Below are 26,388 nucleotides of genomic sequence, written 5' to 3'. Positions count from 1 at the left end.
AGATTCAAACTGCATACAGCATATTCAACACAATAGATCTTTGCAACATCCAGCCGTAAAATAAAAATAAAAGAAAAAAGGTTTATTGTTCAATTGAAATCTTAAAATGGTGTAAGAAGCAAAGGGCGGACTCGTATTGATCAACTAGGCCTATTAAAGATTCAACCCTACTTAGAAATGCAACAGATCATAGCCAGACAGTAGAAAGATCACAATCAAACTTTCTTCCAAGTAACCTAGGTACTGACTTTCTTCTTCGACCGTGACTATAGCGAAGGAATTAACCTGCAGAAAACTAACAGATTACATGAGGAAGGAAAAGAAATATGAGGTCAAGGAACTGATTTAATGCTAGAGTGCTTACAGTTATTGTAGTTCCATTTCTGCTAAAAGAAGGATAATGCGTAAGTTGCTTGGCGCAGGTCCAAGCAGTACCTGACCACAAAATATTTGATTTGTTTTTCTTTAAATTTGTTAGGAAGCTGTCCCTGAAACAGATAGTTTCCCCTTCAGTAACTGTAGTTTTTTTGAAACTAATATAAAACGAGTAGATCAACATATTTGAGACCTCATCAGCCAAGTGACCAGCCATTACAGCACTTCTTCTCCTTTCACTTGTTGGGGTATCTACAAGATAAGGGAAGTCAAATTTACAATAACGTTAAGTAGATTAAAGTTAAGATAAAAATAATTTATAACAACTAGGCATAGCATTCTTTCTACAGAGATCCAATTGTATACAGCATCAACAACTCAAAAACATAAGCAACTTTGTGACATATAAACCAATTGCAACAATTACACATGTAATTGTTTGTGAAGTGGTAGAGGGTGTACCCGTGTGATAAATGTCACATCCCAAAATACCCCTTAGACATGACTGGCACCCACTTACACCACATGTCAGGCAAACCAATTATCCATCTACTTACCCAATTATATAAGCACTTTGAGCAATTATGTGCAAGTCTATCAATAAATGGAGAATAATAATCCAACAAAACTCCATAATCAATCTATTAACACAGCGATTACTCAAATACTAATTATCTAGCCCAAATCCCACAATAAGACCATGGAGCATCTAATAGAATTACATGACTTTAGCTGTCAGGCATGCAAACCCCAAGAAAAAGAAGAAATTAGCTATAAAATAGATAGAGCTGAAACGACAACCTCCACGAACAATACGAAGGCTCACCTCAGCAACAGAATCGATGCGAACGGACTCATCAACCACCAGTCTCACTCTCCACAATAATATCTGCATAGACATGTAGGAAAGGAGTGGGCTATACATAAATATAACCTAATAAGATCCTCGACCCGCTACTTTAATACCCCTGGAACAAGGCGTTAGAAAAATATAACCACACAACAAACACATGAATGATATGCACATAAATATATTTTATAATATAGTGCTCAATAGGTCCAAACAAATGTTCAAAAAGGACACTACATATCTCAACTCAATCCACGTAAAGGAGATCAATCTAGCACCTCGACAATTCCACGGCAACATATATAATGTCCCAAACGTATACCACAGCAGCATTTACAAGGCCCCTAACATATTACGGCAGTGTATGTATGCCCCTGGTAACTATATCACGGCAACCAAGGAAAGATATCCAACGCCCAAACGCCATGGTATGAGATCACGCCACACCACAGATCACTTATTAAATATTTTTTATATTCTTTTCAAAATAACATATATGTGGTTGGTCAAAGACCATTGATTGTGCCAAGCACACACTTGTCCCAACACATGGACCAGGCAGACAAAACACATTTTCAAAGCACATTTTAAAAGCAAGCACCAAAGCTCAAAGTCTCATTTACCTTGCTAATAACAAGTTCCCCAACCTTGCAACGTATAGACACCAACCAAACAACCTCCAATTACCTAAATCTATGTAAAAATACTAATTACCGATATCAAATATGCTAATCAAAGTCAAGTCTCAATATCCCTAACTTTCAAGCATAGAGCTAACATCTCACGCCTTAAGCCATGAATTAAAAGGTAAAATATCTTAGTTTCACTGTTGAAACTTAATAGGTGAAAATTCAGTACAATATATTACCACTCATATTCTGAAACAGTACTCCAATTGCGTAAAAACAAAATTAAAGTGAAAACCATAAATTGCAGGGAATTAATGTGCCTAATCAGTTGCTTCAAGAATAGCCATCACAGTGACTTGTACATTAAAATTCTCTAAGAATGCTTAACCTCATATTGCCAAAACATAGAGCTTCAAATACTGTCAATAAGTCGTTCCTCGTGCTAATGAATTCACTACTTATACTTTTACATTTACGATCATTACTATAGTCATATATCTCTCTTTCATTATTATCCAATCACTACTTAATCCTAATGTCTTCTAGTTAGAAGTGGTGAAATTTAAACTGCGTCACTGGAAAAAACATGGTTTTCCCACAGTAGAGTTTAAACCCAATATTACAAACCCAATTTCAATCCAATCATTGTCAAATCCTTTGTCCTTCAATCATTAGCTAATCATTATAAAAGTAAGGGTTATGATAACTTTCTGCGAATTCATGCAACATATATACTGTAAGTCTATAACACATAAACAAAGTCAAATTTTATGCCAATACTTGAAGCTTATTATCACTCGAAACAGTGGTCTATGAAATTCCTCTTTGCCGTCCTTGAACTCCACAAAACATTTCTCAATAAGTTGTTTCTTTTCTCTCAAAATTTAAGGAATCAATTCAACCGCCTGGCCTACATTTCTTTAAAGAAAATATACTTCTAAAATAGACTAGAAATTAATTAAAATCGCACTTAAAGGTACATGAACATCAAAGCGAACCACAGAACATATACACCAAGGATCATACATAGATGCATAAGCGGAAAATGAAAAAGATAAAAAGAAGATCCAAACTACATACAGCACATTCAACACAATAGATCATTGCAACATCGAGACGTAAAACCAAATAAAGAGAAAAGGTTTATTGTTTGAGTGAAATTCTAAAATGGTGTAAGAAGCAAAGGGCCAACTTGTATTGATCAACTAGGCCGATTAAAGACTCAACCCTACTTGCAAATGCAACAGATCACAGCCAGACAGCAGCAGGATCACAATCAGATATTTTGTGACCTCATTGTTATTACCTTCTTGAGAAGGATGGCTTCATATTCGTTGAATGCTACATGAAACATCCCCATTGCAACAACAACAACAACATACCCAGTGTAATCCTACACCACCCTTAACTCTACCTCATAGAGATAGAGAGACTATTTTCTATAAACCCTCGGCTCCCTTGCCCCCACCGCCCAAATTAAGGGCCAATTGACCTTCTCTTTCCCAAGGAAGCGTTGCACCTCCAGGATTATTTTCTTGTGTTTAGCCCTTCTCATTCCAGATGGAAGTTGAAAAGAGGTGAGACTGCTCCATTGCACGTTTGAGTAAGGATGCCATCAACTTTTATGCGAAATCCACACAAAAGAATTATTAGCTATCAAGAAAAAAAAAAAGGAAAATAGCATCAACACCATACATTCTTCACCGGTTATCTCACCTATCAATTAGAGCAAGAACTGATTAAACAAAGGGTCGAGAACTGTAAAAACCCCTTCCCTTTACTGTCAAAGAGTTAAAATCGACAGAATTTGGAAAAAGAAAGATATTCATTCTAGACTTTTATCAAGGGAAAAAAAGGATGGCATAGATGTAGAAGGAAACTTTTACCTCTGTTTCATTTATTTATTTATTTTAATCATTAAATGTAAAGTTTTACCTAGATCTCTCCACAAACACTATTAAAACCGACAACAGAGGAAAGATGGACTTAGAAGGTTAAATAAACCATTGAGATTACTAATATACTAAGTAATGGTAGTATTCATTTTGTGTCTACCACATGTGCAATCAAACACGTGGAAGTGCGCATTTTGGTATTACACAGTCCCACCCTTTATTGCACTCAATTCTTTTGGTAAAGATTCAGGTAATCTAATACTTCATTGGAAAACATTTTCCATCATACCGCACATAGCCTTATGGTAGAAACAACGGCATGTAGATAGATATTTATCAAAAAAGTAAAAGGAAATGTTGGCCCCTATACTAATTAAGAGGTTGAAGTTTCCCCCTTTAGCTATTCTTTCAAACATCGTCCCATCCAAGTCTTTGCCTGTTTGGCCATGAATAATTTTCACCTTTTTCGGAATTGCATACCGGAATCATGTCTGGACATAGAATTGTTACAATACACGTGTTTTCACTTTTTCACTCCAAATCACTCACAAAAATTCAACATTTTTCCAAGTTGTATTCACTTCCAAACACAACTCCAATTATCACTTTTCGACTTTTTTTCAAATGCCACTTTGTTTTCAAATTTCACATTTTAATGTCCAAAACGTCCACTAAAATATTATAAGCCCTTCTAGTATCTAAGTACTGACGGAAACTCCTTCCAAGAGTGGAACTAGAGTTTCCATTACAAGTTCAGCCAAACCCAATTGCTTTAGATTGCCTAAATCTTTACCAAAGAATTGAGTACAATAAAGGGTGGGAGCGTGTAATACCAAAATGCCCACTTCCACGTGTTTGACTACACTGTGGTAGACCCAAAATAAATACAACCATTACGTAGTATCTCAGTAGTCTCAATGGTGTATCAAACCTTCAGAGGCACCATCTTTCCTCTATTTTTCAAAATATTCATTGACTATGTGCAAATTATTAATTTAGAACCCAATAACTTAGGAGGACTAGAATCCGAGACCCACAAACTTCACATTTTGGCTCTTCCTTGGAGTCTCCCTCCCCCCACCCCCCACATTAAAAGCTCATTGACACTGACAAGTCGATACAGATGAATTAGAGAAAAAACTATATTTTGTGGACTTATGCCCATCTTATGCTTCTTCTGGAAGAAGAACAAGGAAATGACCTAGTTAAATCAGCTATACGAATCTTATTATATCAATTCACCTCTATACAGACCTGAATACAATATTCAAAGAATTCATTTGGGCTGATTGTTTTAAACTGCTCCTCCACCTAGTACAACCCTCTTTGGCTCATCTTTTATCCAAGTTTGGGACTGGATATGCATTGCTAAACTCACATACGCGGAGTTCCTATGCAATTTTTAACAATTTAAATAAATTCATAAGAATGCGAATTAAAAATACTACTTTTTTCCTATAGGATTCTCCTTTACCATTTCTACTGTAGCTTTTTAACTATAGCAGCCCACTACCTAGACATAATGAGCTTCTTAATCGTGATAACAAACCAAATTGCGAAGCATGAAGTAAGTTTGTCGTGGATCTTCTTAAAATAGCTCATTTAAAACTTCTTTAAATATAGAAAATATGTCAACTCACTAGAAAAAGAATCTCTCATGTAAAGGAGTTTCCTAGTGAGGTGTCAATTTCACAGAGATTAAAATATGATTCATAACTTAAGATGCAAGGAAGCGCAAATTTTAACATTTGCTACTATTGTCTGAATAATAACAGAACAAATCGAACAAGAAGAATTGCGCTTCACCAACTAAGTGGCTCGGACTCGGGTAGAGGTCGGATCCTTCATGGTTGAGCACTGTTGAGAGTTACTTACAAGTCAAAATATTTACCCAAAGTGCCAAAAGCATTTCACCATTATCGGAAAAAATCTGACTGACTCTTAGATGCTAGCATTATCACTTGTAGAATTGTCTAAAATCAGTTTATTACCTGCAAGAAAATCAATACATCATCGCTTTTTCAGTTTAAGAGCATCATTGTCTTGCTTCTCAGCAGATAGTTTAGAAGTTGACAGCAGTTTGTTGTCTTCATTGCCACAAGCTTGGGAGCCATCTGATTTTCACAGTTCCCAGGTTCTTTGATACTGCACTTGGATAATTCAGCTAAACTCGAGCTTATGAACGACTTTATATCTTTCTTTCCCTTAACTTCAACCCATTTGTCATCTATCCAATCTCTTGAAGTCCTCAGGTTCTTCCTTTGAATCTCCAATAACATGTTCTCACCTATTATTGAGAGAGAAAAAAACACATTGCGGCATCAGTTCATGACCAACATCAATCATGAAAAATTAGGGACAACAAATTAGCCAGAAGCTAGGCCTACTGTTTAAGACGATTTCCACTGCAGAGTTAGAAAGCCAATTTATGACAATGCTGAGCTTAGACATATGATTTCAAGTAAGAATTGAAACTATTTAGAGACTCCAATTTTACATCCAATGGATGTTGAGTTATCCTTACGCAAAGTTACCATGCATCAGCTGATAAGCAAGAATTCTTCTTTTATTCCTTGTTTTCTATTTCTATTTTAACTTTTTAGTTTTTTGGGTGTGCTTTGCGACTGTTATTTCTTACCAGGGAAGTAAACCTGATGATGACCGCTTCCACAGACATCAAATCCAGCAACAACACCTTCCCACCACCCGTCAAACCACCAAGCATCAACTGCAGCTCCTACTTCAAAAAAAATGTCAGAAGAATCCTCCAGAGGCCGGGGCCGAACTGTGAGGCGTCCTGTGCATCTCATGCCCAATTTATCAGAGGCTGCAACTCTGTAGGAAGGAACCCATTCCTATATATCAAGCAAAGGTGACGAGGGTCAATATATGTAAGTTGATAATAAGTTATAATATATAAATTTAAGTTATAGTCGCAGTGATTAAGGTACCTCAAGCTTTTCAGGACCATCACAATCCTGGATGTCATCATATTGAACTTTCATTCGTTTTTGTGATACCTGTAAGACCTTACACCTGAACCAGCAACCTCTCATGCCACTATCCTGGCAAAGAACCTCTAAGTAGTCACCAACTTCAAAAGACAACTTACATTGAGGCTCAACAAGCTGAATTCCAACCGATCCTATGCTTGGAAAATTTATGTTTAACATTGGGCAAGTTGGTGGTTTGGCTTTTGCTATCTGTTTACCAGGAATTGGCTTTCTGATACCAGAATGGCCACTCTCGTCGACACTTCTACTCCCCCTAAGTCTTTGCGTTGAAGGATCTTCTCGGGTTATATCTTTTACTTCGTGCAACATATGACCCTTTGACTTAAGCTGGGCTTGTTGACTGCGAGACATGGTAAACATCATTTGATTATAGTAGCCTTCCAATTCACTCAGAGAGAATGGCGCGACCTTGTTGTTTTTGAATTCCCTATAGCACATATAGACACCAGAGGACAATTTTTTGGGGACAAAAGAGATATATTTCTCATAATCTCCGGGAGTCAAAACTGTAGCAAGAGCATCAATACAATTGGCTTGGATCACCTGAACATGAGACGTGATATGTACTTCTCTAGGGTGTCCCTCAAGCTTTGGAATTATACACTTGACTTCCTGAAAATGTTCGAAACGCCGCACCTTCACTCTTCTCTGTCCCTTTTTGTTCTCATAAAAGTCTTCCAAGTAACCTAGATACTGACTTTCTTCTTCGACCGTGATTATAGCGAAGGAATTAACCTGCAGAAAACTAACAGATTACACTAGGAAGGAAAAGAAATATGAGATCAAGAAACTTATTTAGTGCTACAGAGTGCTTACAGTTATTGTAGTTCCATTTCTGCTAAAAGAAGGATAATGCGTAAGTTGCTTGGCGCAGGTCCAAGCAGTACCTGACCACAAAATATTTGATTTTTTTGCTTTCAATTTATTAGGAAGCTGTCCCTGGAATAGATATTTTTCCCTTCAGTAACTGTAGTTAAAAAAGTTGAAACTAATATAAAAAAATTAGATCAACATATTTGAGACCTCATCAGCTAAATGACCAGCCATTACAGCACTTCTTCTCCTTTCACTAGTCGGGGTATCTACAAGATAAAGGGAAGTCAAATTTACTATAACGTAAAGTAGATTAAAGTTAAGATAAAAACAATTTATAACAACTAGGCATAGCATTCTTTCTACAGAGATCCAATTGTATACAGCAGCAACAACTCAAAAACATAAGCAACTTTGCAACATATAAAACAATTGCAACAATTACACAAGTAATTGTTTGTGAAGTGGTAGACAATGTACCCGTGTGATAAATGTCACATCCCAAAATACCCCTTAGACATGACCGGCACCCACTTACACCACCTTTCAGGCGAACCAATTATCCGTTCACTTACCCAATTATATAAGCACTTTGAGCAATTACGTGCAAGTCTAGCACATTAATAATAATCAATAAATGGAGAATAATAATCCAACGAAACTCCATAATCAATCTATTATCTCAATGATTACTCAAAGACTAATTATTTAGCCCAAATCCCACAATAAGACCATGGAGCATCTAATAGAATTACATGACTTTAGCTGTCAGGCATGCAAACCCCAAGAAAAAGAAGAAATTTGCTATAAAATAGATAGAGATGAAACGACAACCGCCACGAACAATGCGAAGGCTCACCTTAGCAACAGAATCAATGCGAACAGACTCGTCAGCCACCAGTCTCACCCTCCACAATAATATCTGCATAGACATGTAGAAAAGGAGTGAGCTATACATAAATATAACCTAATAAGATCCTCGACCCGCTACTTTAATACCCCTGGAATAAGTGTTAGAAAAATATAACCACACAACAAACACATGAATGATATGCACAGAAATATATTTTATAATATAATGCTCAATAGGTCCAAACAAATGTTCAAAAAGGAAACTACTACATATTTCAACTCAATCCACGTAAAGGAGATCAACATAGCACCCCGACATTTGCACGGTAGCATATAAAATGTCCCAAACGTATACAACAACAGCATTAACAAGGCCCCTAACATATTATGGCAGCGTATTTATGCCCCTAATAACTATATTACGGGAGCGAAGGAAAGATATCCAACGCCCTAACGCCATGGTATGAGATCACGCCACACCACAAATCACTAATTAAATATTTTTTTATATTTTTCTCAAAATAACAAATATGCGGTTGGTCAAAGACCACCGATTTTGCCAGGCACACACTTGTCCCAACATATGGACCACGCAGACAAAATACAGTTTCAAAGCACATTTTAAAAGCAAGCACCAAAGCACAAAGTCTCATTTACCTTGCTAATGACAGGTTCCCCAACCTTGCAACGGATAGAACCAACCAAACAGCCTCCAATTACCACAATCTATGCAAAAATATTATGCTAGTCAAGGTCAAGTCTCAATATCCCTAACTTTCAAGCATAAAGCTAACATCTCACACCTTAAGCCATGAATTAAAAGGTAAAATATCTTAGTTTCACTGTTGAAACTTAATAGGTGAAAATTCTGTCCAATATATTACCACTCATATTCCGAAACAGTACTCCAACTGCGTAAAAACAAAGTAAAGTGAAAACCATAAATTGCAGGGAATTAATGTGCCTAACCAGTTGCTTCAAACAGCCATCACAGTGACTTTTACATTAAAATTCTCTAAGAATGCTTAACCTCGTATTGCCAAAACATAGAGCTTCAAATACTGTCAATAAGTCACTCCTCATGCTAATGAATACTTATACTTTTACATTTACGATCATTACTATAGTCATATATCTCTCTTTCATTATTATCCAATCACTACTTAATCCTAATGTCTTCTAGTTAGAAGTGGTGAAATTTAAACTGCATCTCTGAAAAAAACATGGTTTTCCCACAGTAGATTTTAAACCCAATATTACAAATCCAATTTCACTAACCACCAATCGTTGTCAAATCCTTTGTCCTTCAATCATTAGCTAATCATTATAAAGGTAAGGGTTATGATAACTTTCTGCAAATTCATGCAACATATGTACTGTAAGTCTATAACATATAAACCACCATATGTCAAATTTTATGCCAATACCTGAAGCTTATTATCACCCGAAACAGTGGTCTATAAACTTCCTCTTTGCCGCCCTTGAACTCCACAAAACATTTCTCAATGAGTTCATTTCTTTTCTCCCAAAATTTAAGGAATCAATTGCCCTAATAGGAGAATGGGCTTGGCCCACTCCTTTTAACTCTCTTTATTATTATTATTATTATTATTATTATTATTATTATTATTATTATTATTATTATTATTATTATTATTTATTTATTTATTTTGGGTTAAAATTACCATTAATCCCTCATTGAAATTTGGGTTATTACAAAAAAGAGACGGTGTATTTTGCAAACTTAGTTACTTAGACTTCTAGAATTTGAATGAGCACATACGCTTTAAATTCTTCATGTGCATATAACCATCAAGAAGAACAAAGAATTCATTGCTGAAATATGGAAATAATATTATGACAACTTTTACCAAGCATATCAAACCAAAGGCTAGTATAAATGATCACGAGCTATATTAGAGGACTTAATTCAACAAAATTCAGCCGCCACTATATTTGACATCATGAATAACAAGGATCTTATAGTCGCCACTAGTTGAGTCATAAGCCAATCCCAAAATTCCTCGGGGCAAAATTGTGGATGTGGATGTGGAAGTACTATTGATTCTCTTGTGGAGGGATTCCAGCAAAAGGTTGGGTGTCTCGAAATCCACAACATTATCACAAACCATGATAATAGCCAAGCCATTGCAAAAACAATTGATTGCGCAATACCCTGGTTTAGAGTTTGAAGGGCCATCAAGTTTATGTACATCCTCAACCAGTTGAACCGACGATAAAGGTCAAGAATAGATTGAAAATATACAATCCTTGTGGCAATTCTGGCAAATAAGAAATTTTTGTGTATATTTGGTCATTCGTGGCATATTTGAGATGATTCCTCTTAAAGTAAGGCTCGGAGATCAATGTTTTCCAAAATTTTGTAACACATTTGAAATATAGAAGAGACCACACAGGTAACCTCCTGAGTATATCAACAAGTATTTCCTCTAGTATGTGAACTACCATGACCTAGATAGGACAACGAAGAGTGATCATAGTATTCAAATATTAGACATTTCAACCAAGAGTTTTAAAAAGATATACTTTTGATTTATTCTATCTACTATTTACAAACAATTACTAATAAAATTGAAACTTTCAAGAAGAGAAAGGGATAGATGAGCGAAGTACTTTTAAGCATTCCCAACATGTTTGACAAAATAACTCAGTGAATGCATAAACTGGTATTTGAATAAAAGGGACAATAAATTTGATGTTCTATTACAACCAAATATTATAGCAACGACGACGACAACAACGACATACCCAGTGTAGTCCCACAAAGTGGAGTCTGGAAGGATACAGTGTGTGCAGACCTTACCCCTACCTCAGAGGAAGAGAGGCTCTTTCCAGTAGACCCTCCATAGCAATGTTCAGATAAATTTTCCCACTAGGTCCAACACATTTTCAACAATTTCAGTAAAATCAACCACGGGAATTATACACCTTTTAGCCATAGCAAACAACAAAAATGTGGTTTAACAAAAGAACTCACCTCATAAACAACATTCATTTGCTTTGATGCCTTTTGACTTCTTCCTCTGTTGGCAATTTGCCTTTTGTGTTGGATTTGAATGCTAGGATTATTTTATATTGCCGAGGGAGAGCGTGTGCGGCTCGAAAAGAGATGAGCCGGTTTGGGACCTCCTCTTTGAATGTACCTACACAATAGTAAAAACATCACGGGGTGGATGTTTTGATACCGTCGTTTAACTTGTAATCTTTTTAAAAATTTGCACATATACCATTTCAAACATGTCGTGTCTAAAATTTCATATGACTAAAATTCTAGTAAAAATGGTTGGACTTCATCATATTTGTCCAAAGATATTTTGTTGACATCCTTATACTCATTATGTCTAGCATTGAATAGACCAGATATTCACCTTATCAAGATTTCAAATCAATGATGGGGTCTATGGCACCCCTAAATGGGCAGCCAAATTGGACCGAACCCTTTGTCAGCTATGGTTCCCTCAAAGTTATGAAGTAAGACATCGACTTCGCAATAAGATCAAATTTTCAGATTATATGATGAACTTGGTGAAAAGTACAGGAATAATTTTGGCCCTTTTTTCATAATTTGAATTACAAGCCATAGAGTCAAAAGATACAATTACAGCCCTAAGATGAACCAACTAAATTGCAGACAAAACAATCGAGATAGTGGTAAAAATGTAAAAGCTTTTTGCCAATATGGAAAGAGTAACATATACCGCTTGATGTTTGTTTATAACAATTGATTACAACAACATACCCAGTGAAATCCCACAAGTGGGGTCTGAGGAGGATAGAGTATACGCAGGCCTTACCACTACCTCGTGGAGGTGGAGAGGTTTATTCCGAAAAATGCTCAGCTCAAGCGTAGCAAATTCAAGTACAAACAATGAAGAAAATTATAACAACTAATAAGACGAGTAGTGCAAACTGCAAAGCCTACAAGAAAGGAATAAGAACAACGACAACACAGTGCAGTAACTGAAATACAACAAACAGATTATGATAACTATCAAAAGAAAGAACTACAACAATACGGCTAGTACAACGACAGACACCAACAAGCAACCCTCGAAAAGCAAGACAACACACTACTACCTACTAATCTTCTACTCTAATACGCGACCTCCACACCCTCTTATTTAAGGTCCTATCCTCAATAATCTGAAGTTGCACCATGTTATGTATAATCACCTCTCTACAATGCTTTTTCGGCCTACCTCTACCTCTCCGCGTGTCTATTATATCCAACCCCTCGCACCTCCTCACTGGGCGTCTACACATCTCCTCTTCACATGTCTAAACCATCTCAATCTCATTTTCCTCAGTTTGTCCACCACAAAGGCTACTCATATCTTATTCGGATAACCTCATTCCTAATCTAATCACTCCTAGTATACTCACACATCCATCTCTACATCCTCATTTTCATAACATGCATCTTCTGAACATGGAAGTTCTTGTTTGGCCAACACTCTTCCCCGTACAATGTCAATCTAAAAACCACTCTATAGAACTTACCTTTAAATTTTGGTAGTACATTTTTATCACACAAGCTTCCACTTCATCCATGTCGCACCAATACGATATGTGATATCATCGTCGATGTCCCCACTTCCCTGGATTACAAACCTGAGATACTTAAAATTTTCTTTGGGGGATAACTTGTGTGTCAAGTCTCACTTCCATGCCTTCCTCATGCATTGCAACATTGCATTTGCACTCCAAATACTCTGTTTTGGTCCTACTCAACATGAACCGTTTAAATTCCAGAGTTTGTCTCCATACCTCACCCTAACATTAACTCTATTGCGTGTCTCATCAATCAGTACTATGTCATCCGCAAATAAAATGAAATACTTATCCACATTTTTCAGAAGTTAAATTGTTGGAACATTTTGCTCATATTTTAAAATAAAATAAAAAGTGGTAATAGTTTTTTCAAGAAAAAAGAGTGAAAAACGCATGGGGCAACATTTTCGGAGAGTCAAAGTAACATAGCAAACACATACTCAGAGGAAACTTCATAAAGTTAAAACTTTTATACATAACCAATAAGAGAGAGTGTACAATACAAGAGCATGCCAACTTCCTGGCTAATTTGTAGAACACATAGATATACTAACCAGAAGAGTGTACTCGAATAGTAAGCACCCTCCACTTCCAACCCTAAGGTTGTGAGTTAACAGAGCGAAGTAGAAAGAAAAAGGAGTGCTTGCCTATAGCACTATAAGAGGCCTTTTCCATATTTTGTTGTCAAAGACCTATACATTTACAAAGGCAAATCGAGCACTGTTGAGAGTTACTTACAAGTCAGAATTCACCCAAGTGCCAAAATCATTTCATCATTATCAAAAAGAACTGATGACTCCTAGACGCCAGCATTATCACTTGTAGAATTGTCTGAAATCAGTTCTTGATACCTGCAAGAAAATCAATAAACCATTGCTTTTTCAGTTTAAGCGCATCAGTGTGTTGCTTCTCCACTGTGTTTAGAAGTTGACGCCATTTTATTGACTTCAGGTTCCACAAGCTTGGGAGCCATCTGATTTTCACAGTTTCCACGTCTTTTGATACTGCACTTGGATACATCATTTAAACTTGAGCTTATGAACAACTTTATATCTTTCTTTCCCTTAACGTCAACCCTTTTGTCATCTATCCAATCTCTTGAAGTCCTCAGGTTCTTCCTTTGAATCTCCACTAACATGTTCTCTCCTATTATTGAGAGAGAAAAAACACATTGGGGCATCAGGCCATTACCAACATGGATCATTAAAAATTCCGGAAAACAAATTAGCCAGAAGCTAGGCCTACTGTTTAAGAACTTTTTCCACTGCAGAATTAGAAGGCCAATTTATGACAATGCTGAGCTTAGACACAGAGGCAGACCCACGTGCACCCATTAACTTCGGAAAAATATGTATATATATATCTTGATATATGACATATAATGTATTAGGCACCCAAAGACACAAAAAATAAATTGGTGCACTGGTTTGAACGCTGCACACCTTTGACATGAAGGGACGGGGTTCGAATCCCACTTACTACATTTTTTCCTTTTTTTTTGTGAAGCTTAAAAATGTTGAATAAAATGAGGGGTGACTAGTTTCGAACTTGCAACCTCATGGTGCAAAGTGAAGTTCAAAATCACCAATCCACAAAGCAAACTTCATATAGCAAAGTCATTGAATTCATATTTATACGTTAGTACATTAGTTTTATATATTTATGCTTAATAAAATTCTCATACAAATCGGTATTCGGTGACATGCTTTAACTAACATGCATTAGCCGGTGGTGGTGCACCCGTCGTCTTCAAATCCTAGGTTCGCCTCTGCTTAGACATATGATTTCAAGTAAGAATTGAAACTATTTAGAGACTCCAATTTTACATCCATTGGCTGTTGAGTTATCCTTACGCAAAGTTGCCATGCATCAGCTGATAAGCAAGAATTCTTCTTTTATTCCTTGTTTTCTATTTCTATTTTAACTTTTTAGTTTTTTGGGTGTGCTTTGCGACTTTTATTTCTTACCAGGGAAGTAAACCTGATGATGACCGCTTCCACAGACATCAAATTCAGCAATAACACCTTCCCACCACCTGTCTGACAACCAAGCATCAACTGCAGCTCCTACTTCAAAAGAATGGGCTGAAGAATCCTCCAGAGGCCGGGGCCGGATTGTGAGGCGTCCTGTGCATCTCATGCCCAATTTATCAGAGCCTCCAACTCTGTTGGAAGGAATCCATTCCTATAAATCAAGCAAAGGTGATGAGGAAACAGGGTGAAGGGAGAATGGACAAGTCAATATACGCAAGTAGATCATAAGTTATAGTCAAAGTGATTTATGTACCTCGAGTTTTTCAGAACCATCAGAATCTTGGATGTCATCATATTGAACTTTCATACATTTTTGTGATACCTGTAAGACCTTACACCTGAACCAGCAGCCTTTCATGACACTATCCTGGCAAAGAGCCTCTTAGTTGTCACCAACTTCAAAAGACAGCTTATATTGAGGCTCAACAAGCTGAATTCCAACCGGTCCGATGCTTGGAAATTTATTTTTAACTTCGGGTAAGTTGGTGGTTTGGCTTTTGCTATCTGGTTACCAGCCATTAACGCACTTCTCCTTTCACTTCTCGGGGTATCTACAAGATCAGGGAAGTCAAATTTACTATAATGTAAAGTAGATTAAAGTTGAGATAAAAATAATTTATAACTTTTAGGCTTAGCATTCTATCTACAGAGATCCAATTGTATACAGCATCAACAACTCAAAAACATAAGCAACTTTGCAGCATAAAGAAGGAAGTTCAAGGCTTACAATTCCATAGGCGGCTATGGGGTAATCTTAATCTTTATAAGCACATAAGCATTAAATTCTTCATATAAATATAACCATCAAGAAGAAGAATGAATTCATTGCTGAAAGATGGCAACAATATTATGACAACATTTAACAAGTATATAAACCAAAGACTAGTATAAATAATCCCAAGGTATAATTAGAGGACTTAATTCAACAAAGTTCAGCTGCCTGGACTACATTTCCTAAAAGAAAATTTACTCTAAAATCGTCTAGTAATTAATTAGGATCTACATGAACATCAAAGCACAACATAGAACATATACACCAATGTCAATTAAAAGCAAAGCATACAGAGGAAGTTGAAAAATGCATCATCATTAATAAGATTACCAAATATGTATCATATTAAGGATTAAAATACAGATGCATAAGCGGAAAATGAAAAAGGGAAAAAAAGATATAAAGAAGATCCAAACTGCATACAGCACATTCACAACACAATAGATCATTGCATGTTCGTACGATTCTTGTGGATTTTGGGTGTGTTTGAATTCAGACGTAAAACAAAAATAAAAGAGAAAAGGTTTATTGTTCAAGTGAAATTCTAAAAAATGGTGTAAGAAGCAAAGGGCAGACTCGTATTGATCAACTAGGCCTATTAAAGATTCGACCTTATTTGGAAATGCAACAGATCACAGCCCGACAGCAGCAAGATCACAATCAGACATTTTGTGACCTCATATTATTACCTTTTTGAGAAGGATGACTTCATTATTTATTGAATTTTATATAAAACATTCCCATTGCAACAACTTCTTTGTTCATATTCCAAAAAAGATATCGAAACTAATGTACAACATACCCAGTGAAATCCCACACACCCCTTAACTCTACCTCGTAGAGATAGAGAGACTGTTACGATAGACACTTGGCTTCCTTGCCCCCACGGCCAATCGACCTTCTCTTTCCCCAAGAAAGTGTTGCACCTCCAGGATTATGTCCTTTCGTTTAGCCCTTTTCTCATTCAGGATGGAAGTTGAAAAGAGGTGAGACTGCTCCCTTGCACGTTAGAGCAAGGATGCCATCAATTTTTATGTGAAACCCACAAAGAAGATTTATTAGTGCTATCAAGAAAATAAAAAGGAGAATAGCATCAACACCATACATTCTTCATCGGTTATCTCACCTATCAATTAGAGCAAGAACTAATTAAACAAAAGGCCGAGAACTGTAAACCCCCTTTCTCTTTTCTATCAGATTTTCGGAGAGTTAAAATTGATTGTATTAGGAAAAAGAAAGATATACATTCTAGACTTCTATCAGGGAAAAGAGAGGATGGCATAGATGTAGAAGGAAACTTTTACCTGGATTTCTTTTTTTTTTCTTTTTTAATCATTAAATGCTAACTTTTACCTCAATCTCTCGACAAACACTATTAAAACCGAGAATAGAGAAAAGATGGACTCAGAAGGCTAGATACACTAGTGAGGCTACTAAGATACTAAGTAATGGTTGTATTTACTTTGTGTCTACTACAAGTGCAGTCAAACAAATGTCCGATACTGGTGATCTAGAGGTTGGATACTTCATGATCAAAATTTTGAGATTCGGGGGTACGAATATGGGTGCAAGAATTCGAATAAAATAAATCAAATATCTCCATGCTCCTTACTCTGTTGCACTATGTTCCATTTCACCAGATTGAAACCTTTATGCTCCTTTTTTCCATGCCATAGGAAGTTTCTTCTCAATTTATCTAGAACTTTGAGTTCTTTAGGAGGCATAGGAAAGAGAGACATCACATATGTTGGTAATGAGTCTAGCACAGAGTTGATTAGAATTAACCTGCCTCCTAAAGATAGATATCGTGCCTTCCACATAGCAAGCTTCTTTTCTGTCTTCTCAATGATGTTGTCCCAAATCTCTAATGCTTTATGTTTAGCACCCAATGGAAGTCCCAGGTAAACAGTAGGCAGTTTTCCCACTCCACATCTTAAATGTAAGCCAGAACCTGAATCTGAATTACTTCATTGATAGGAAAGATGTTGCTTTTTCTCCAGTTTATCTTCAGGCCTGAAATTGCTTCAAAGATGACTAGCATTAGTCTCAAAAAATTGATTTGCTCACTAGTAGCATCAGGAAAAACTACTGTGTCATTTGCATAAAGTAGATGACATATCTCTAGCACTTCCTCTGTCCTGCTCCCTACTCTAAAGCCTTTTAGCCATCTCCTTTGTATTGCAATCTTCATCATGCTATTGAGGCCTTCCATGGCTATGATGAATAGAAAAGGGGATAAGGGATCCCCTTGTCTTAGCCCTTTTTCTGCTGAAAAAAACCCAACTGGTTCTCCATTTACCAGAATTGAGAACCTGGTGGTTTTAATGCAAAAACTTATCCAGTTTACCCATCTTCTTCCAAAACCCATTTGTCTGAGGATGCTGAGTAAGAACTTCCAGTTGATGTGGTCAAATGCCTTTTCCATGTCTAATTTGCACATTACCCTTGGTTCTGAGCCTCTCAATCTAGTGTCTACACACTCACTTGCCACCAAAACTGCATCCATGATTTGCCTTCCTTTAATAAAGGCCATTTGATGAGGGTTTATTAGCTTATCTATCACTCTCTTTAACCTTTCAGCTAGTACTTTTGCAATGATCTCGTACATTCCAGTGATGAGACTTATTGGTCTGAAGTCTCTCACATCAGTTGCACCCACCTTTTTTGGGATAAGAGCTACAAATGTGGCATTGAAGCTCTTCTCAAAATTCTGTTGCGAATGGAAATTCTGTAGGGTCAGTAATATATCTAACTTCAACATTTCCCATAAAGCAATAAAGAATGACATTGGAAATCCATCGGAGCCTGGGGCCTTGTCAATGGCACACTGTTTAAGCCCCTCTAATATTTCATCCTCTTCAAATTGTCTTTCCAGCCACACCTGCTCTTCTGTGGAGATCCTGGTATTCCCTTGGAGGGTGAAATCAGGTCTCCAATTCTCAGATTCCTTGTAGAGTTTCTGATAGAAGCTCATTATGAAATTTTTTATTTCTTCTGGATCAGTAACTTCAGTCCCCTCAACTTTGAGGATGTCAATGGAGTAATCTTCTGTGAACATTGGCCATCCTGTGGAAGTATTTTGTGTCTTTGTCACCATTTTTGACCCATTGTACCCTGGATCTCTGTCTCCAGGCAATTTCCTCATTTCTGGACACCTCTTCAAACTCCATAGCCAGTTGAATTTTCTGCAGTTGTTCATCATCTGTCAAAAGTCTGATATCCTAAATGGATTCCAAATTTCCCACTTGTGATAGAATCTGACCTTTCCTTTCCTTCCAGTTATTCTTGTTGGCTTTGCTCCATTCTTTGAGCTTGACTTTCAATTGACAAAGCTTAGAAGCCAATTGAAAATCAGTTTTGCCAAATTCTTTGCTTCTTTTTGACAACCATTAAACAGTACGCCAAATTCTTTGGCTTTGGGGTACTGTTTAATGGTTGTCAAAAAGAAATAGCTTCGAAGAAAAGAACTAGGGTTCTCAGTGCTTCTCCACACTCAATGAGATGCGCCAACCTCGAGAAGCTTTACTCAAATTACCACAAGGTTCTGACACGGAGCTTAACATGAGTCTCGGTTAAGAATAGAGATGATATACATTTTACAGGACACACGATTCCATGGATAGTTTCATCCGTGATTGTGATGAAGGACATAGCTCACGATCATCGGCATATTTTATTTTTTATCGGTAAGGTACATAGTATTATTAACAATGGGAAGAAAAACCCACACACGAGAGGTATACCAAAAGTAGAGAAACTACATCAAAACATGATTCTCTATAAAAACCACTTGATCCTCTATACAAGAAGGAATATTCAGGGTGCACCAAAAAGCAATGAGAGAAAGTAGGTTGTTCCTTAAATGTTCAAAATCATATTTGATCCCCTCAAAAGCTCTCCTCTTTCTCTCTACACAATCATCAGCTTATATCATGCCACTGGGCATTGGACGTGTATGAACTCAATCTTCATTAATTTTCCATATAACTCCTTTACACAATGCAAATATGGCATTCTAACTTCTCTCACTAGATGCCACGATCCTTAGCAACACAGTAATAGCCTTTTCCACTTATAAAATCATTGTCCCAAACAACTCCAAGGTCATTTGTCGTTAATACTTCAGAGCTAATGTAACCACTAAATACTTGATATATTTTTTTGGTCACTAATAAGAAAATCCCAAAAAAAAAACTTTTGAGGTCTAATAAGAATTATGAGCCAAGGGTCTTGAGAAACAAGCTCTCTACCTTCCAAGGTCATTTGTCGTTAATACTTCAGAGCAAATGTAACCACTAAATACTTGATATATTTTTTTGGTCACTAATAAGAAAATCCTAAAAATACTTGAGATCTAATATGAAGTATGAGTCAAGGGTCTGCAGAAACAAGCTCTCTACCTTCCAAGGTAGGGGTAAGGTCTGCGTACACACTACTCTCCCCAGACCCCACTAGTGGGATGACACTGGTATGTTGTTGTTGTTGTATCAAATATGAAGTATTTTATTTACAACTGCACCCAAGGGTGTGCCTAGAGATCAATGAACTGGGTTAAGAACCATGAGTACTCAAGCTCAACTCCCAGCAGAGGTAAAAAATACAAGATGATTTCATCATATTTGTCCAACCCTTGGTGGACAGAATCACCCAGTACCAGTGATAGTGGAAGGTCACGGGTACCCGAAGAATTAGTTGAGGTGTGCCAGCAGGCCAAACACCATGGTTATAATTTTAAAAAGTATGTTAATTACAACTATTACTGCGGACATCGCTTTGTAGTTAAACAAGACCACTTCAAATAAAATAGTGCTAACTAGAAGTTTTTGATGACCTAGTGCTAACTATAAGTTAGTACTCCCTCTGTTTCAATTTGTTTGTCCTATGTTGACTTGATACGAAGTTTAAGAAAATAAAGAAGACTTTTGAATCTTGTGATCTTAAATTAAAGAAATGTCAAATATACTAAAGTGCCCTTTAATCTTATAATCTTAAACATGCCACGTGGAAAGTTGGAATTAAAGAGTTGCTAAAAAGGGAAAGATGCATTCTTTTTTAAATGAACTAAAAGGAAAAATAGGACAAACAAATTGAAATGGAGGGAGTATTTACATGAATAGTTGGATCGATGAGGGAGGAAGCAATGCTTTTGATAGGGATAGGGAGTGTTGGATAAAGTCATACTTGTCATGGAAAAGTTGGACTGGTATTATTAAGAGGTTTGGTTACCCAAAAAATCTCACTAGCTCGGTCATCTAAATAATTGGGCAGGGTAAACTACGATCTTGGTGGAGATTCGGATTAGTTTTGATGAATAAAAGAAGAATCGGTAGAAATTCTCGGCCGGAAAAGTTGTTTGTGATTGTTGTGTACATGCCCCATTATCTGACTCATTGCAAGATCACACGAACTTTCAATTAAAATGCATTAAATATAGTGAAAGGCCAACATTTGGTACATCATGCATAATCGGAGCCGTCTCGAAGACTAGTGCTTGTAAGGCCAACTTCAAGATGCAAATAGTACCTACTGATCTTCAATGGGGTCTAGATGTTAAGGCTTATAAGAGAGAAGTATATAACCAGATTATCCACATTACCACATCTGCATATAAATTTTCAAGTGGTTGTAAAAGCTCAAATAAAAAATTGAATGAAGACGTGAAGATAAATCTAGGTAAACACAAAGAAAACCCAAGAGTTATGCTAGTAGATTGAATCAAGGTGCTAAAAGATTGCTCTTAACTGTTGCTTTTAGTTAAAGACTCAGCTGTAAGGCTTCTCTAGATATGCACAGTTTCTTTTATCAACCAAGAGTCAGATTTAATACATAACCTAAAAAAGCATACTATAAATAGTAATCTTCAACAGGGCCTGGAAGGATATTAAGGTTTAGAATCAAAAAAGATTTCGGTTTTGCTTGACGATAGGGAATGTATTTATTTAATCTTGAAAGCAAAGATTGAGCAAACCAATGAGCTAGAGCTCCTTTTATATAATAAGGAATAAATTTAAATTTATAAGATTGAATAGCAGTTGTTGTTGTTGAATAGCAGTCTACCCGTCTTAGTTAGATATTAAGAAGTATAGCCTGAAAAGACTAACAAATATCGATTAACCAAATAATTTAATCCTAACATGATGAAGACCGTTTACCCTTAATCTCCTTATCTTCGGCAAATATTACGAATGTTACAATTCATTGCTACCAATAGGCCACACTCTTGGGTGCTAATCTCATCATTTTTGTTACTTGATGATAGTGAGGAAACCCATAATCTGTATGACTATTTGTCTACTTCCTAGTGAAGAGAGTACAGAAGAGCCTCTCAACAAGGGAAGCACAAAATACCCTGTGAAGGCTCATTTTAAGGTGGTGTGCTTTTCTTGGCTCGTAGGAAGAAATGCTTGTCTCACACAGGATAAACTTCAAAGAAGGGTATTTCAACTGTGTTCTACATGCTTCTTGTGGAAGCTGCTAGGGAAAATAACAGTCACTTACTCAGGGCTATTATGGCAACTATTCTTGAACATGGTGGGTATTTTTTTGTTTTATTTTTGGTGTAAAGAAAGCTATGTTGAGGAGGTTGAATCATTAGTTGATATGATAGGATCCTTGTGAAGCAGTAGCCTAAGCTTGGTTGGGATTTTGTAAAGTCTTTTTCCACTGTTATGGTACAACTTTAATATATTCTGGTAGCTAATGTTAAGACTTCACGAGATTGTTCATAACTATTGTTCTATATTAACTTACAAGTTTCAACAATTAAACGGAACAGCTGAAGTACAAATCACACAGTAATTTAGGATTTAGGATTGAACGACTCATAATGTTCGAATCGGCCAAAGTAAAAAGGCCTCATTCTCAAAATATTATAATAGACCACAAACTTGTGCAATGCACGTTTTGTTTTTCGAGTACAACAACACACAGGCAATTGTGGTTAAAACCAGGAGCACAAATTATACTTTCCTTGCAAAAATAAAGCATAGTGAAGCAATTACTTAGAAAGATAAGTTCTCATTTATTCTTCAACCAAGGATTATTCATCTCTGGGATACAAAGAACTGCCATCAGTACACCAGTCTAGGTTAAATCAAGATGTGCAACTAAATTGAAAATTCAGCTTGTGCCTGGAAAACTGAAGTCGGGAACAAAACTCTCAAAATAAAAATGGAACTAGAAATAACTTTTCACCACCTCCCACTTTTTTCATCAACAAATTGATTAGCAAAGCACTGTAAACCAATGAATAGTTCACAAAAAGTGAGATTGATATTAACCCATCACATTGATAAAGTTTGGACATCAGCAGAACTTGAACATTGTTGCTTTTAGACATATAAGACATCTGCCGTCTCTAAATTGATTGTGTGTAACCAGAAGCCAATAATCTATGATCAACTTCTTCAGAAGTGGTAAATACTAGAAATGCACGCCAACAAATACTGCAAATCTCAGGTAACTGAAACCTTAGACTGCTACATGATTATACATACTTGAAATAGGTGGTGATCTGTGATGCTTTGAAATCAAAAACGTCAGCCATTCCACTACATCTCGTTTTGCACGCCACTTTGTTTCAGAATTTATGCTACTTGTATGCCCAAAAGCATCCAAATAATCCTCTGAGATAACATATACCATGTGTCTTGCACTTCTTTCAGTACCCACCACAGCAAGGATTATCCCCACGATGAATCCTTCAAGTAGAAGTGCACAACACGATGGTCCTTCCCCTGAGAAACAACGCGCTCTTCCCACGAAATAAATACATGATTATCTGTATCCATCCTGATGCCACAGAGAAACAATTCGGATTAATCAAAAAACCGCCTAGTTCTTAAAACATCCTCATCCAGAAACATAAACAATCATTTTGGAAAAACAATCCAAAGCAGTCCCGAACAAGAATTAACGGAAGTAAAAAAACAACAGATAATAACAACAACAATTGATAGTAACAAAACAGAACTACAACAAAACAACACGATAATCAAGGTACAAGGAACAACAGCTAGTAACAAAAATCAAAGGACAAGAAACTATAGAGGAAATAGTACGACTACTAATATGAACGGACAGTAAGAGTCATAAAGCAAACAAATCCTCCTCAATTCTTAGTTACAATTATTCTAACTAAGAATATCAGACACAAAGAAGAGATTGCTCCTGATGACCATATAAACAATGAAAAAACAGCATCAAACCATAAACCCAAATGAAACACAAACAGACTTTTTCTTGATCCAAAGACAAAACTGACCTTAATCCAGAAAATTCTCAAATACAACACAGCTACAAAAAAGAGATTATTTTTTTCAAGATTACCAACCAAAGACCAAATTGACAATAAAGCCCAAACAAGGTGAAAAACGAAATGGGTTTTGCTTATTTTCAAAGATTAACCATGTAGAATAACAAAAACATACAACATTAAACCAGCATTGAGTCATACATGAAGTGATCACACTTACAACAAATAGCTTAGGGTTGGAAAAGGAACCAAAAAGGCAAGAACTCGAAATTCAAGAAAAGAAGCTAAGCACGTAACTAGAGTAACTCACCTCAAAAATAGCAAAAGATTGTTGTTTTACGAAGAAACAGAGGTTGAGGAAAAAGCCATAGAATGCTGAGTTGGGTTTTTTTGTTAGGGAGAAGGTAAAGAGTAAAAGAAGAAGAAAAGAAGAAGAAGAAGGGGAAGAGGTGAGAAAAGCCAAATGCCATTGCCAACACAAGCAAAAGGTTGAGGTTTGGGGTTTTTGTTTCAACTTCTTTCTGCCGTTGTGACATATGGGAAGGAAGAAACACAAAATTTGAAAGGTTTTGAGTTTTGGTCTCAAAATTCAGGAAAATACTTTTCTCTTATTTTTATTTTCCTGAATTCTAATAATAATGAACTTTTAAATACTACTGTATTGAAATATAGTGTTACAAATTTATTACTCCCCTCGTATTTCTTGCCCCTCTAATAAAATAGATATTTAATTTTACTTATTCAATTTTAAAAAATTAAGATGGTTTTTTTATTTATTTATAAAATAGTAATAGTCAAATTTAAAATTTCAAAATATGAGGTTATGAGGTTAGATAATAAAATACACTCCTAATAAAAACTTTGTTAAGAGATATGTCAAATCAACATATGACAAGTAATATAAAACAAAGAAAGTAATTAAGTTTAAATTGAATATCGGACAGAAAAAATAAGAAAGTGTTGAAAAATAATTGTGGATGTCCCTTTTCAGTCCTATTCTATTTTTTTCCTACCCACATTCTTTTATCTTTCTAACTATGGCTATAAATATGTCATATTGTGCAATGTAAAAAAAACGCGAAAAAATACAAACACAAAAATTTCTCTTCTGCTTCTCTCTTTTATTAATCTCTCTTTCTTATTTTGTTAAGTTGGTTTATTTTAAAATACGTTATCTGCACGAACTTCCGTCGCTTTAAGTTATATTTTTAAGAAGGTAACAAAAGGAGTAAGAATTTTATTTTCTTAAAATATCTAATATCTCAAAACTTGAATTTGTTGCTCTTGATATTTCTCAAAAAGGTTACTTATCATGGGCACTAGATGCCGAAATACATCTAGAATCGATATGTCTAGCAGACACCATCAAAGATTACAATACGTCATCTAGTCAAGATCGTGCCAAAACCATGGTATTTCTCCACCACCATCTTGACGAGGGGTTAAAATTACAATATCTCACATTAAAAGACCTACTTAAACTGTGAAAAAATTTAAAAGAAAGATATGACCACCTGAAGTTGGTCATGCTTCCACAAGCACGTCATGATTGGCTAAATCTAAGATTAATGGATTTCAAAAATATAACTGAATGTAATTCTGCCTTGTTTAGAACTATAGCTCGGTTAAATTTATGCGGAGAAGAAATCACTCAAAAAGATAAACTTGAAAAGACATACTCCGCATTTCTACCCGCGAATATGCTCCTGCAGCAGGAATATCGCGAAAAGGATCTTAAAAAATATTCTGAATTACTTTCTCACCTTCTGATTGCTAAACGCCACAATTGTCGATTACTGTTTGGGGTCATGCTATCTTACATACAGCAGCACTTGTACGTCTCAGACCGACACATTATAATAAATACTCTCTGACACAATTAATACTTGGTCATGAGTCAAATATAGCTCATCTACGATTTTTTTGATTGTGCGGTACATGTGCCTGTAGCACCACCACAACATACAAAAATAAGCCCTCAACGAAGGTTGGGAATCTATGTTGGGTTTTTGACTCACCCTCCATAATTCGATATCTTGAACCGTTGACTAGAGACTTATTCACTGCTCGATTTGCAGATTTTCGGTTTGATGAAACAACTTTCTCGCAATTAGGGGGAGAGAAAAAGGAATCCGAAAAAGAAATTGCGTGGAAAATTTCATCACTATCTTATTTTGATCCACGCACCCACACATGTGAGCAAGAGGTCTAGAAGATCATCCACTTACAGAAAATAGCAAATCAAATGCTAGATGCATTTATTGATTTGAAACGGATAACTAAGTCACATATCTCTGCAGTGAATGTGTCTATATGAATTGATGTCCCA

The 26,388-nt window shown here is 36.2% G+C and overlaps 1 protein-coding gene across 3 annotated transcripts; it reads right to left on the bottom strand.

Moving 5' to 3' along the window:
- LOC129895843 (uncharacterized) lies at window positions 1-24,624 on the bottom strand. Of its 3 annotated transcripts, XM_055971623.1 has the most exons (16): window positions 24,370-24,624; window positions 23,302-23,596; window positions 15,287-15,584; window positions 14,968-15,184; window positions 13,739-14,146; window positions 11,427-11,592; window positions 8,436-8,498; window positions 7,787-7,845; window positions 7,580-7,702; window positions 6,701-7,498; window positions 6,388-6,604; window positions 5,741-6,036; window positions 3,161-3,473; window positions 1,202-1,264; window positions 365-627; window positions 1-285 (listed from the first exon to the last, which is right to left on the bottom strand). In XM_055971623.1, exons 8-12 carry the CDS (start codon window positions 7,808-7,810, stop codon window positions 5,771-5,773), a joined length of 1,428 nt encoding a protein of 475 aa, XP_055827598.1. In that variant the 5' UTR covers window positions 7,811-7,845; window positions 8,436-8,498; window positions 11,427-11,592; window positions 13,739-14,146; window positions 14,968-15,184; window positions 15,287-15,584; window positions 23,302-23,596; window positions 24,370-24,624; the 3' UTR covers window positions 1-285; window positions 365-627; window positions 1,202-1,264; window positions 3,161-3,473; window positions 5,741-5,770. The 3 variants fall into 3 exon arrangements, with proteins under 3 accessions (XP_055827598.1, XP_055827592.1, XP_055827605.1); XM_055971617.1 differs by lacking the exon at window positions 3,161-3,473; XM_055971630.1 differs by lacking the exons at window positions 1,202-1,264; window positions 3,161-3,473.
- Window positions 24,625-26,388: the final 1,764 nt, after the last annotated feature.

Source organism: Solanum dulcamara, chromosome 1, assembly GCF_947179165.1.
Source record: "Solanum dulcamara chromosome 1, daSolDulc1.2, whole genome shotgun sequence".
Lineage (NCBI taxonomy): Eukaryota > Viridiplantae > Streptophyta > Magnoliopsida > Solanales > Solanaceae > Solanum > Solanum dulcamara.
This window is presented reverse-complemented; position numbering and strand designations above follow the sequence as displayed.

Bases quoted from the DNA above. Each gene is read 5' to 3' on its own strand.
- LOC129895843 (XM_055971623.1), bottom strand. From the start codon at position 7,810: ATGGCTGGTCATTTAGCTGATGAG. The intron at 7,703-7,786 runs GTCTCAAATATG...TATCTATTCCAG, and splicing joins CTGGTCATTTAGCTGATGAG to GGACAGCTTCCTAATAAATT. The intron at 6,037-6,387 runs GTAAGAAATAAC...TCTCAATAATAG, and splicing joins TCATCAGGTTTACTTCCCTG to GTGAGAACATGTTATTGGAG.